The sequence below is a fragment of the Micromys minutus genome, assembly GCF_963924665.1.
Source record: "Micromys minutus genome assembly, chromosome: 11".
NCBI classification, from domain to species: Eukaryota; Metazoa; Chordata; class Mammalia; order Rodentia; family Muridae; genus Micromys; species Micromys minutus.
In genome coordinates, this window is record NC_137980.1 from 26,988,515 (window position 1) to 27,002,229 (window position 13,715).

General features: G+C 45.3%; 1 protein-coding gene across 2 annotated transcripts in view; it reads right to left on the bottom strand.

Annotated features, from left to right (window-relative positions):
* The window catches only part of AFF1 (ALF transcription elongation factor 1), a 145,834-nt gene that overhangs the window by 53,174 nt on the left and 78,945 nt on the right, over positions 1–13,715 (bottom strand). For both annotated transcript variants that reach the window (XM_080925477.1, XM_080925478.1), the window contains 2 exons: positions 12,908–13,028; positions 11,626–12,489 (listed from right to left, as the gene is read on the bottom strand). In XM_080925477.1, coding sequence (XP_080781603.1) covers positions 11,626–12,489; positions 12,908–13,028 — 985 coding nt within the window. The remainder of the gene's footprint in view (positions 1–11,625; positions 12,490–12,907; positions 13,029–13,715) is intronic.

Below are 13,715 nucleotides of genomic sequence, written 5' to 3' on the forward strand. Positions count from 1 at the left end.
ATACTTAATTTACTCGGTCATCTTAGCATTTGCTGAGGTTATCATTATATACAGTGCTGCAACCATACACATAAGACAAATCCATCTAGAAATAAGATGGAGATGTAATGTCCTAATTCTTCATATAACTTTACACTAATGGACACACTGAAAATACAAGTCATAAAAACTATAAAGCCTGCTAGGAATTGAACTGTCCCCTGCACACAGAAACTCTTGGCTTATGGACATTTCCGTTCCTAGTTTAAACAAAGCAGGATTTTCCTTAAGCCAACCAATTTTGATATATTGTGAGCAGGTGTTGACAATTCTGTTGAAACCAAGTTCTGGTTACAAAGGGGAGGCTAGCCATGTGCTCTCGGATCTACCAGACACAGAGAAATAGAAGCTGAGGTCATAGCCCTAGCTGTGCAAGCCTCCAGCCCCTGCTCTACCAGGGATCAAGTGTTAGTTAAGCTCACTGTATGGAACAGCATGAACATGTTCCTACAGAATATATCCCTAATGAAACACAGGCACTTCTGGGGGGAGATGGGGACAGGGATAGGTAGACGGAGTCTGGTCTCACGATGCAGCCTTAGCCATCCTGAAACTGATATGTTGATCTCCAATTTCCTCAACCTTACAGAAGTCTACCTGTAAGGGTAGGGGCGCGCATCATGTGGCCCTGTGGCACTGACCCTCTAATTCTGACACCCCCTTTCCCTCTCTCTCCCATTCTACTCACCTCGCCACACAACCGCCTGTAATTTACACAGCCACCATCTCTGTATCTCTGAGGACACCATTATGACATCTGTGTTCTCCACATGTTACTAATAAACTCTGAATTAACTTGTGTGGAGGAAGAAATGTTATAATTTTGAAGGGTGGAACCCTGTGCTCTAGGGGATAAGGAGGAAGGAAGCAGGGTGGGTGCTGTCCACCAGGGGAGTGCTGATAAGCCCTAAGAGTTGGGGTTAGGAATAACTAAAAACATCCTTCAAGTTGCACAGTCAAGGTGGGAAAAGCTCCAGGGCTGGGATGGGAAGGAAGCAGCAAGGGCTCCCTCCCACCTGCTGTTGGGACCAATTTTCACTCTGTAGCACATACTGGTCACAGACTCACGACCACCCTCCTGCTTTGACCTCAACTGTGAGGTCAAAGTACCTTGTCTGGTCTACAAGGCAATGACACTAGAAACCAAACACTAGGAAGTCAGTACCCAACTATTGTAGTGTTTGTTGTTGAAACTGTCTCAATTCTGAAGTTTCTGACATAATTCCTACTCTTTTTTTTAGGACAGCTATAAAATTTTGTTGGTACTGTGTAACTAATTTCGCTACTATTAGGAATCATAATATACATATCTGATATTCAGTATATCTGATATGCAACCCCAATCACAAAAGCCATGACTCACAAGTTGAGAACTGCTGCTTTTGGACAAAAGCCATGATTAATACTAATAAACAAGGAACTAATATGATAAGCAAGGGAGATAAAACATAGGCTATAAGACCCTACTTTGCAAATCATCTATAGCTTTGTTCTCCTGTGGTGACTGATTGAGATCCTACTGCAATATCCTGGAAGATATCTTTGAGGCCCTGGATTGTCTTCATCACTGAATATGCTGAGGCTGCCTTCTGCTCCAATCTCCTTTGAGCCCTATATGAGCTTCAGGATAAACCTGCTGGCACAGCCAGACGTGAACTTGAAACAGTTATCACAAGACAGATGCTCGAGAGGTGGATAGATGGCTCAGTGGTTAAGAACACTGTTCTTCCAGAGGTCACCTGACAGTGGCCACCTCCTTGGAGCATTCAACGCCAAGACCAACATGACCTCAAATCCTCACTCACGACAAAAGCCATGAACTTGTCTTCTGTTAAGTCTATATCTGCTTCTGCACTGGCATGATCTTTAGAACCTCGTCCTTTAGGGACAAACCCAGGACAAAGTCAAGAATCTCCAATTCCTCAATGGACAGAGAGAATATGACTTTCATGTCTTAAGCAGGTAAGCCAGTCTGATGACAGGAATCCAACTCCTTGTCATTGTCTTTACCTCCATGAGTCCCTCAGCCACAGCAGACCCTGCTGCTGCACCTGAGCCATCTGCCGTTTGATGTTTTCCAGAAAATGAAGAGAATATACTTTTAAGAGTCAATTACTGGGGCTGGAGAAATAACTCAGTGGTTAAGAGCACTGACTGCTCTTCCAGAGGTCCTGAGTTCAATTCCCAGCAACCACATGGTGACTCACAACCATCTGTAATGGGACCTGATGCCCTCTTCTGGTGTGTCTGAAGACAGCTACAGTGCACTCACATATAATAAATAAATCTTAAAGCTGCTTTTCCAAAGGTTCTGAGTTTAATTCCCAGCAACCACATGGTGGCTCACAACCATCTGTAATGGAATCTGATGCCCTCTTCTGGTGTGTCAAAGACAGTGTGTTCATATACATGAACTAAATAACAAATCTTTAAAAAAATATTTCAGTGTGGAGAATACTATTTTTTAGATGTTAGCAACTAAGTATTGTATAGTGTGCTCCTTAATGGGGCAGTGTCTCCAACAATTGGCTCTAATCCTTCCTTCTTTTACAGAAGGGCATATGGAAAGAGACTAGAAGATAGATGTATTCATAATGAAGAATCTCTTATTAAGTAGCCACAGACACGGGATGGAGAGATGGATCAGCAATTAAAACACTAACTAATTTCTATATAGCACATTCCTCATTTTGCCCAAATACTTTTGAAAGGCCTTTGGCCAGTGGCAAAGAGCACGCGGCAACCTTGCCAAATTGTTACTCCGCTCTCTACCACTTTGGTAGCCTGACAGATCACCAAAAACATGAGCCAAGCCACAATGCCATGGGTCATGGCATGGCCTGTGTGGGACGAGTCTGGGAACCACAGGCGACATGCAATGTGTCTGTCTCAACGATGTTCTGAACAATGTACCAGTGTGTCCCCTTAGCAACGGATTCTCCAGAAACTTGAGTGAACATAACAGAGATAAAGGATCTGGCTCCTACATTCACCTTCAAGGTGAGATCATCGGTCTTACTAGAAAATTAAGCCCAGGCTGCAGGAAAGCATGTTCAGGGTCAACAATTCCCAAGTTACTAGGATACCAACTAATGATACCTTTGTGGTTGGAGGAGATGAGTAACCGCCTGGTGTGGTTGGCTTATTCCCAGGAAAAGTGATCTACTCCATGCAAAACACTTAAGACTGAATCCTTGTCTACATTAACAATTTCATGATATGCCATTAAAGAAAAAAAAACAAAAAACTGGGCAGGATGACACAGGCTTCTATTCCTGCACTTTCGAGACAGAAGCAGGTGATGTCCGAAAGTTTGAAGCCAGTCTGTCCTACATATTAAGATCCAGGACAGCCACTGCTATGTAGAGAAATCTTATTTCTCTATACATGCATCATTATCTTCACAATACACACACACACACACACACACACACAACCCTCACATATAAAAAAAAAAAAAAAACAACCCTTAAAAGACCAATGTTGGAAATGTAAAGAACTCTTTTTCAAAGAAACCATGGGCTGCAGCTATGGCTCAGCAGTCACAAGCACTGGATGCTCTAGCAAAGTACACAGGTTCGGTTCCCAGCATCCACACAGAGGAAACCCCGATTCCAGGGGATCAAACATCTTCTGGACTTTGTGAGCACTACACACACGTGGTATACATACATGGTATACATACAATGGGAAAAATGCAGACAAAACCTAAAAGAATAACATTTTAAAATTAATGAGAAAATGAGTTTAGTGACAGGTCCCCAGACAGATGCCCTAAGTAGAGAATATCACTTTGCATCACATGATTCTCATTTTGTCGTGTCGGACATGTTAGGGGGATTATCGTTCAGAATCCAGATCAAAAGTGAACCGTTTCATGGTGAACAGAATATGGCAGAAACTCCAGTTTTCATCGAGTCCCCACTTGTGCTCAAACACAGAAGAGACACACTGATTTCTGACCTCTAAATGCTTGCCTTGTGGAAGAGAAGAGACAGATCACAATGTGGAGGAAGGAGCTGCTAGGGCAGGAATGGAGGGGAGATGCTAGGCTCCGTGGGGCCTGAGAACCCAGGGGGATGGAGCAACACCACTGGAGAACAGAAAAGGCTCCAAGGGACAGCCAGGTTTGGTCCTATTCGCCTGACCTCTCAGCTCTCAGGGTGGGGCTTTCTTATGACAAACTACCTCAATCAATACAAAGAAAGCAAATGGTAACAAAAGGGTCAGTAGTCAGCACCTGAGGCAGGATTCCCGGGGCCCTTGGAGAGACCTGTGTTTCAAGCCAGACTTGGGCAAAATAATAAGACCAAACAAAGGAAACCACAGGGAAGGGGTGAAAGGTCAAGGTCAGCCATAAAGATCTCAGTTGCAGATAGGACAGTGGGGGCTTGGGGGAGAAGAAGTAGGAGGTTTTCCATGGCTGTTCATCAGGTAATATTCACAGGACTAAGCTGCCAAATAAACTGGTGATTCTGGTGCCGGGGAAGAAAGCGAGAGACCATTGCCAATGTCTGGGGCAGGTATGAGGAGAGGGAGACGGTGAGATAACCATACAAACTTCTACACAGCATCAACAGTGGAGGGAGCAAGAAAGTCAGATGGCTCACTATGCTCAGATGCTAAAAGGCCTTCGTGTGGTCCAGCAGCCTGAGCGTGGTGCTAGCTGGAGGGTGGAGCTTCAAGTGGCAAGGAGAATGGGCCTGGCTGTGGGAGAGGGGACTCGAGAGGGACCACGGGAGAAACGCAAATGACCTGGCAGGTGCAGGTGAGAACGGAAACCTCAGCTTCCAGCTCCGAAAGGATCCTGTGAATACAGCACTCACTCAGAACCTGAAGAGCTTTTAACCATCCCTTGATTAGAAGCATCAACAGCCCTGATTGCATTACATCCGGTGCCAACAGGTTGGCTGGGCTGCAGAGAATACTGGGGAGCTGTGAACATTAATTAAGTGGCACAGATTGTCACCACTCCACGAACAAGCTTTGTGACGGTGTACTTGGTGACATAGGGCTGGACTTTTTAAAACTCCTTTGGGACTCAGTCTGCAACATGCAAAATGTGATGCATGCTGATTGAGATTCAAGTCACAGGTGACTGTAACAATGGAGGGGGGAGGGGAGGGAGGGAGAGCCGAGCAAGTGCTTTTGGAAACCGGAGAAAGGGCAAACTAAATGTTTCTGATGGCTTGTTTTCACAAGGTGAGACATTTACTCCAGAAACTGCCAAGTCACGCGGATGTTATTTACAGCTCAGGAGAGTTTGCCATGCTAAGGGATATACTCGCAGTGGGGGAGGGGGACACAGGAACCCTGACACTTCGACGGACAGATCTGTTTTTGGGTGGGTTGGTGGGTTGGATGGTTGGCTGGTTGGTATGGTCTGGTCTAGATCTGGTCTAACTGGAGATTCCCCATGCCCTAGGGATTATAGGGAGTACACATACGTAACATACACCTCACTGAAAACTAGATCTGGCAGTGCCAGAGAAAATGGTCTTTCTCTTGGCTTTTTAACTATTTTCAATCGTTTAAAAAAGCAAATGGTGTCGAGGGGAGGGATAACATCTGAAATGTAAATACAGAAAATATCCAAAAAGAAAAAAAAGAAAAGAAAAGAAAGCAACTAAGAGGGAGGGGCTGAAGAGTTGGCTCAGAAGGTTAAGGGCACCTGCTGGTCTTCCAGTGGAAGTTGTCCATAACTCCAGTCACTAGAGATCTAACACCCTCTTCTGTCTGGCCTTCAAGGGCACCAAGCACACTTAGGATGCACAGACACACATGCAAGCAAAACAAACAAACCATTTTTGTTTTCCAGCCTGAGTGCCAGCTGGTGACAGCACACAGTACCTTGAATCCCAGAAATCAGGAGGCTGAGGCAGAAAGCTCTCGGGCTGGTCTACAGAGTGAGCTCCAGGATAATTGGAGCTGCACAGACAAAATCCCACCTCAAAACAATGAACACAGAAAAGGAAACCTCAAACTGGGCGCTGGGCTAGTGTGTATAAGGCCCCTAGGTTCAACCCCAAGCAAGCAATGAAATTTTAAAATAAAAAGTAAAATTTGGGAAGGGTCATTATCTCTTGGGAATACCCTAAGTAGGATTCATAGTATCTTTGATCTCATCTCACTGAGCTTTCTAAAATCAACTTCAAAAACGTTAAGTATCATGATCAGCCTTTCTGCCCCCACCCCAGCATTACAAATTCCTCTTTTTAATAGCACTCCAAATTCCACCTGCTTTTACTTATACTTTTACATTTATTTATTATCTGAGAGGTGTGGTTAGAGGGTAAGTTCGGGGAGTTGGGTCTTTCCCTCCAACTAGTGAGTTCCTTGGGGGAGGGGGAGGAAATAGAGTGGAGATTACTCCTGCATCTTGAATGTGTGTTTGAGGCAGAGGACCTTGCCGAGTGGCCCTGGCACACCTCCTGAGAAGCAGGCATTTGAGGTGAAACTTGGTTACTTGAGAATCAGGGCTCTGGGCACAGAAGCTTTGCTGTTGACAACTGACTTAAATGTAAACTTGTCTGCCTCGGTCAGTGTCACTGTGATGTGACAGCTTCCTCTGGTCCCTGCCAGAGTCCTTATGCCAGCCGCAGATGCAGTGCCAACTGCCTGGCATTGTCATCGTGTGGTTGTGCCAGTGAAGGGGACGACAGTGCTGGGGGGGTCAGGCAGATGGGGGGCTCAGGGTGACCCACATGAGTCAGAATTCAGAATCAGGAGGAGTTAATCTGAGTACTTCTCTGAAGACTACAGGTGTTGGGTAAAGAAACAGAAATGAGTGCCCTCAACCTCCAGAGAGGCTGCTGAAGTCCCCGACCTGCAAATCTAAATATAGAAGCTTAAAAATAGTGACAAATGACCCACAGACATTTTGAGCAGAAATTATGAAGACAGCCCTGGGCCACAAGCTGCTTTGTTTGATGGTGTGTTTTCTGGGGCTTTGTTTATAGGCCAGCATTTATAAGCTAGAGAATTCTGAGCTCAAATAGAAAATGAGACCTTCCATTTCCCCAAAAATTGTTTTTTTTTTAAAAAAAAAAAAGAGTCTTCACCAGGAGGTTTTAGAGTCAGGCAAGGTTCTGAAAAAAATTTAAGCTCTGACATTAAGAACATGAAATGATTAAAAAAAAAAAAAAAAGCTTTGAAACACTCAAAAATTGCTAGAAACGAGGCAGTGGGAAGAACAGAGATGCCTGCAGTAACCCAAGAGGACGCTTACCCCTGAGGCTGGAAGGTCTGCTGGGGTGGTGGTAGCTGGAATTGTTTTTGTTTTTTTTGTTTTTTTTTTCACTTTCTGTTCCTTCTCAAAACTGCCAAAAGTACATTTGGTACCAGGATAAGAAATTCCTGCTCCTCCTAGCTGTGCTCACACTAACACACACACACACACTTCATGCCACCTCCCACCCTGGTCCCTAGAGAGGTGGCTTACCCAGCATGGGAGTCTCCCCTTCCTGGCCGCTCTCCCAAAGTTTTTAACTCTTCCCTGTGTTGCTTTCGTGTCACTGTGTGTGACAGGAACAGAAAGCCAGAAATGATGGCTGAATTAATGTTTTTGGTTTGTATACTTTGGGCAGGACGATCAATACTTTAGAAGATATTTTAAGCAAAATTCTTCAGAAAAAAAAAAAAAGGGTCTTGGACCTCATTACAAACTTAGTTACTGAACTTGCATTTCTGCCTCCTGGTTGCCAAGAGGTACATTGTTTGACCCAAAAAAAAAAAAAAAAAAAAAAAAAAATCATTATTTTCCCGTTTAAATCTGCTGTTTGCTCAGACTCTCTGAGAATGCCATTAACCAGCTATTTTTACACTGATTTTGATATTTTTAGTTGTCAAAAATCATTAGACTGACAAAGTACAGGCCTCCCCCACCCCCACAGAGGTTTAGGCTGCAAACAGGGCCCTTTCTCCTGAACTTCATCTCCTATCTGAGAGAGCGTGGCCTACTTTCAGCCTGCGCTTCCCCCTTTACAACAAGGGTAATTTGTCAAGCTCAGTCTAATCTCCTTAATCCCTTCAGTTGAAGGATTTCTGAGTTTAATGTTTTAATCTAGGGGCCTCAGTACTTAAGTAATTAGAGGTCATATCCCTAGTTCTCTCCTTTAGATAACACTACCTTAGTTTACTTTTGAATTCTAATTTATAATTAACAGAATTCCAAGAACTCCCAGCCGTCAAGCCCTGGGAGCTTCAGACTGAATGTGTGAATCAAGAGCAATTCTGGGATGGCTGCGACTCTGCCACTCAGTCTGCGGTAATTCAAAAGAACCTGCAGTATATATCAATATTCACAGATCGGTAAATACTTAAAAATGGTTGTTTAACATGTAGCAATTGCATGTATGTGTGAGAAAGTATGACACTTTAATAATTGTTTAGTGTGTACTAGTGTGCTCTGGTGTGTACCAATGTATTCTAGTGTATACTTGTGTGTTCTAGTGTGTACTAATGTGCTCTAGTGTGCACTGGAGTGTTGTGAGTAAACTCTGCATTTAAAGTGCTCTAAGGCCAACACTTGGGGCGGCCTTTTAGCCGTGCCTGCTTTCCAAAATCCTTCTACACTTCAAATCCCTTAAGTCATTCCCAACATTTTTTCCATGCCTGTGAACTTGTGAGCTTCTGTAGAGAATTGCTTTTCTATTAAACTGGACATTCTTCTTACAAAATAGTTTTTTTATTTAATTTTTTTTTAACTTATTCACTTAAAAGCTCTTTTCTGTCAGCAACAATTACGTTGGCTTTATATACTACATTTCAGCTTCCCAATCAGCGTGCACTGTAAGCCCGAACAGAGAACACGGACAAATCCAGGAGCCTACATACAGTGGACTTTTTGCAGCCTGGCACAGAAAATTTGAAAACTACCATCCTAAACAGGATAACAGCATCCTTTGTATGTGTGCTCAGTGGTGTAGGCTCCTGATGCTTTGTGTGTGCTAAATCAATTCACCTCACAGATCCCACACCACAAGTCTTACCACCGCCCCGTTGCTCTAAGAAGCTACAGACACTAAAGAATCCTTCTGGACAGATATCCTAGGCATCCTCGAGTGTGGGACTCCAGACCCATGTGTAGCCTCTCCAACTTCTCATCACTGACTGCAGCACCTTCATTGTGAAGGTTCTAGAAGAGAAAGTCTAGTTCTACATGGAAGTCCTGGCTCCCTGCCTCCCTGTCTCCCTGCCGGGATCACAAGTGTGAACCACCACACCTGTCCTCTTTCTTTGAAGAGTAGAATATTAAAGCACTTTGGGTATTAGCAAAAATAATTTCCAGACTACAGACTTTCGGAGAAATAAATAAATAAAAGTAAGACAGGGTGAGCCGCTGACTCGCTGTGGAGACCAGCAATGACTCCAGGAGACTGGGGCAGAGCAGCCGGGAAATGAGCAGGCAGGAAGACTGAACGGCTGAAATTCATTACCCGCTCCCTGAGGAACTTACAAGAGAACAATGCTCACTAATAAAACAGGCTAATGTTGGATAATCTCTCGAATCTCTGTGAGATCTTGAACGACAGTTTTAACCGTACTGTGGTCACTTTACCGATCTATGAAGACCCAAGAAGTTTTCATGACCTAACTTGAGTGTGTTTTTAGATGCTGCATCCCTGAGGTCAGTGGGACTGGATGGATTGGGATTTGAACTCAGACTTAAAGGTTAAGGGCCAGTGGGTTGGATTAGTGGGTAGTGGAGCCTGCTACCAAGCCTGACAGACCAACCCAACTTCCATTCCACATGGTGGAAGAAGAGAGCCAACTCCAGCTGGTGACTCCGATGAATGGCATAGCATTAGTAAGAGGAAGAGTCTGAAGTGGGTGTTAAAATGAGTCTGAGATCAGGGCCCTGCTTTGTTCTGCCCTGGCATAGAACGAAGTGTGCAGAACTCCTCACAGGTTAAAATCACAGGTCCAGCAAGCTCTGCCACCGTGGGTGCCGTCCTCTGACTGGTTCTCCCTCAGACCACAAGCAAATGCTAGGTTCTGAAAGTTCTCAGATGCACTCACTGAGAACCGAATAAAGAAGCCATGTCTACTCCAAAGTAAAGCAGATGGTACCTAAGGGAGGGACCACTTCCATTCTCAGCCCACAATCCCTTCTTTTAAAAAAGAAAAGTCAGCAGGAGCTCTCTGTGTAGCCCTGGCTGGCCTGAAACTTTGTGTGTGTGTGTGTGTGTGTGTGTGTGTGTGTGTGTGTGTGTGTGTGTGTGTGTGTCACACAAGGCTGACACTGCATGCCTTTCTCAATCGTGTCCACCTAGCCTATCACGGAGCCCTGTCCTCACCGTTCCCACCAAGCTGCTGCTGTCACCTCCTGCATCCACCTCTAGGGAACAGGAATGTTTGCCTTCCCAGCATGTGCTGGCTTCCAGGGATCCAGCCTCTGCTCCCATGAGCACCAAGGTGCTAACCTGCCTGTCTTTCCAAATCCCTTCTGCAGCACTTGGAAAGGGAAGAGGCACCGTGGGCTCAGTTACGAGGCAGAGGCAGGTCAATTGCAGGCTTCCACCTTCCATACTGGCACCTGCACGTCCCACCATACACACACCCATCACTGCACCCCTACTGCCCACACATGTATGCACACACATCTGCACACAGGTATGCATATATCTCACCTACAAATACAGACACCGATAAAATGTTATTTTCAGACATTCTGTAAAACTATAACCTGGGCGGCCACTGAACGATGGATATGCAAATTAGAATGTCTACACAACAGAAATGCCCTCTATGGAGACAGCTAAGCATTACACTTCATGAGTCTAAATTCAGTCCCAGCTAACTGGCGTCTGAGAGGAGGGAGGGGACTCAGGAGAATTACTGTCTACACTGGACAGAAAGGTGAAAAGACCCCCACCTCAAGAAACATCACTTCCAAGGAACTGGTAACCTTTCCTAATTGTGTTCCAAGTGGTGTGTATATGTTAGTAAATGCATGTGTGTACACATATACAAACTACCTATCTTTCAAATCACTGTATGTGTGTGTGTCCGAATTCCTTCCTGCTCAGTCTGGTTAATTTTATTTGTGTGTTATAATTTTTTAGATCAAGAAAAAATTTCTCCTATTCCTGGAATAATGGCAGTCTCGTGTGTGGTAAGAATTGGGGTTCGTATACTATCACTGAACTTTGAAATTGGTAGTAATTTCTCTAGAAATTAAGATTAGGGAAACTGGCTGCTGGTGGTACATGCCTTTAACCCCAGCACTTGGGAGGCAGAGGCAGGTGGATCTCTGTAAGTACGAGGCCAGCCTGGTCTACAGAGTGAGTACCAGGACAGCCAAGGCTACACAGAGAGACCCTGTCTTGGAAAAACAAAAGAAAACAAAGATTAGGGGCTGGAGAGCTGGCACAGAGATTAAAGAGAACTAGCTACTTTTCCAGAGGAGTTGGGCTCAATTCTCAGCATCTACAGGCAGGGTTACAATATATACGTCTGGTTTTAGAGGATCCGATGCCCTCTTCTGGCCAGACATGCAGGTGGTGGACAGGCACATACACAAACACCCAAGTACATTAAAAAAGAAGGAGAGAGAAAAAAAATCCCTCAAGAAATCCCACTTACCTCTACCGACTGTGAGGGCATCCTTAGTCTGGTAAGCTTGGCTTTGGCGGGCACTTTAAGGTCTGGTTTCTCAAAGCTTTGTTGACCATAGTCCTCCAATGGCGGTTTTAGCTCAGGGGACTCACTAGGTGCCTGATCCTGACCGTCCATGGGACGGACATATGCCGTGGGCTTCTGCTGCATCACGGCACTTTTGGAGGGGAGAGGAGGTGGTGGAAATGTCTGGCAAGGTGGCTGAGGGGGGGCTGCTCCAAGGCTGGTAAGGGCCCCCAGACTGTCATGAGGAGTCTCTTTATCTTGGGCCTTCACCGCCAGGTCCTTGGAAGACTTGGCCACAGAGCAGCCTTTACTGCCAACACCACTGCTGTGAGCCTTGCTGGTTCCCTGCAACCTGGAATGTACGGGTGACAGAGGGGGCACGGGAGATGGCAAAGAGGAGATCAAGGGTGAGAACTTCCTCTCCATGGCTGAGTCTCCATCAGCTCTTCGGTCACACTTTCTGGAACAATGTCCCTGACTGAGGCGATCTTCAGTCAGACGTGGGCCATCGGGCGCACCGTAGGTTTTGGCATGGAGACTTGGCACTGGCTCCATCCTTGGCTGTGCCATCCTTGGACTTTGGCTAATGTGACTGATGGAAAGTGATCCAGGGGCAGGAGTATGCATAGGCTGGTGGTAGACGTGTGTACGGAAGGAGCTAGATGCAGCACTGTTTCCCCTATCAGGGTATCTGGGCTTCCCCAGCCTGTCTTCAGAGCCATCCAGGCGGAGAGAGTGGGACTTGCTGCTCAGGAACTCCTTCATCTCTTCATAGTCACCTAGCATGGTCTGTATCCGACTTGACAGCTCATCGCCTTTTGCAGTCTGAAAAACAGACACAGCAGGCTCCAATACTATGGGAACAAATCTAAGCAGCGCCATAATAAATTATGATGTAATTATATTTACACAATTTAAATAATTAGTAATTATTATGTAATATCAGTAAGGATAAACCCTCTCAACTTAGTATGGAACACAATGTCACCTCAGCCCCCAACCCCTGTCCTCGCCATGGATACACATTCCAGAAGACTAACATTACAAAAGAGAGCCACACACTTTGGCAATTCTGACTAACAGTGTTCAAAGAGTTTTCAGATTTTGTTTTCAAAAACAACCTCCAGGATAATTTATTTTCTCACTTAGCGAACCCTGATTGAACTCAGTTGCACGGAATGATTTCATCATCGAGTTTAATATTGCGACAGGCCAGACTGTCCCTCTCACACACAGTAAGTACCTTGTAGGGCTCTGCGAACAGTGGAGTCTTCTCTGGAAACACCTCTTTCTCTTGGTGAGCTTCTTGGTTGCGTCTTTCCTTCTCTCGGATTCGAAGCAGGTTCCTATCTTCATTGTACAAGCTTTTCCAAAGGCCACAAAAGAAAAAAAGGTCATCAGTATCCAAGTTTCGATGTGCACACACACAAGTGTGGGAGGAGGCAAGAACAGGGCCAAGAAGAAGTATCGACAGGGTTGTTTGTGATCGCAGAAGGTGCACTGCGCTTGCAGAGACGACTCAGCAGCGAGGGTGCACACCTGCTCCTGCACAGGACCCGAGTTCCGTTCCCGGCCGTGTCGGCAGCTCACAGCTCACACCTGCAAGTCTAGCTCAGACTCTAATACCTTTTCTGGCCTTAGTGAGCACCTGTGGGTGTGTGAGAGCGTACACGTACACGTGCATACATACACACGCACTCGCACTCAGCACACAATTCAAAATTTAAAAAGGGAGGAGTGAGAGTGGGTGGGGCCGGGGGCTCTCGCCCGGATCAGCAGAGCCAGGAACAAAAGTCCCAGACAATCGTTGTCTACAGACCAAAGTCAAAAGGTTTATTTTCTAATGAAAAGTCACAAAACACATAAAATACCACTTCATTCCACACACGGGGAATCTTAGCATATAAACTTGGAAAAATGGCTTTCACTTATTTCAAGTACAAAGAATGAACAATCTCATTCAACAGGTCACATCTATACACTCTGAGTAGCACACAATCCAACTTAAACCACATGAAAATGGACCCTACCGCATTGGCTGTGGTGTCAAA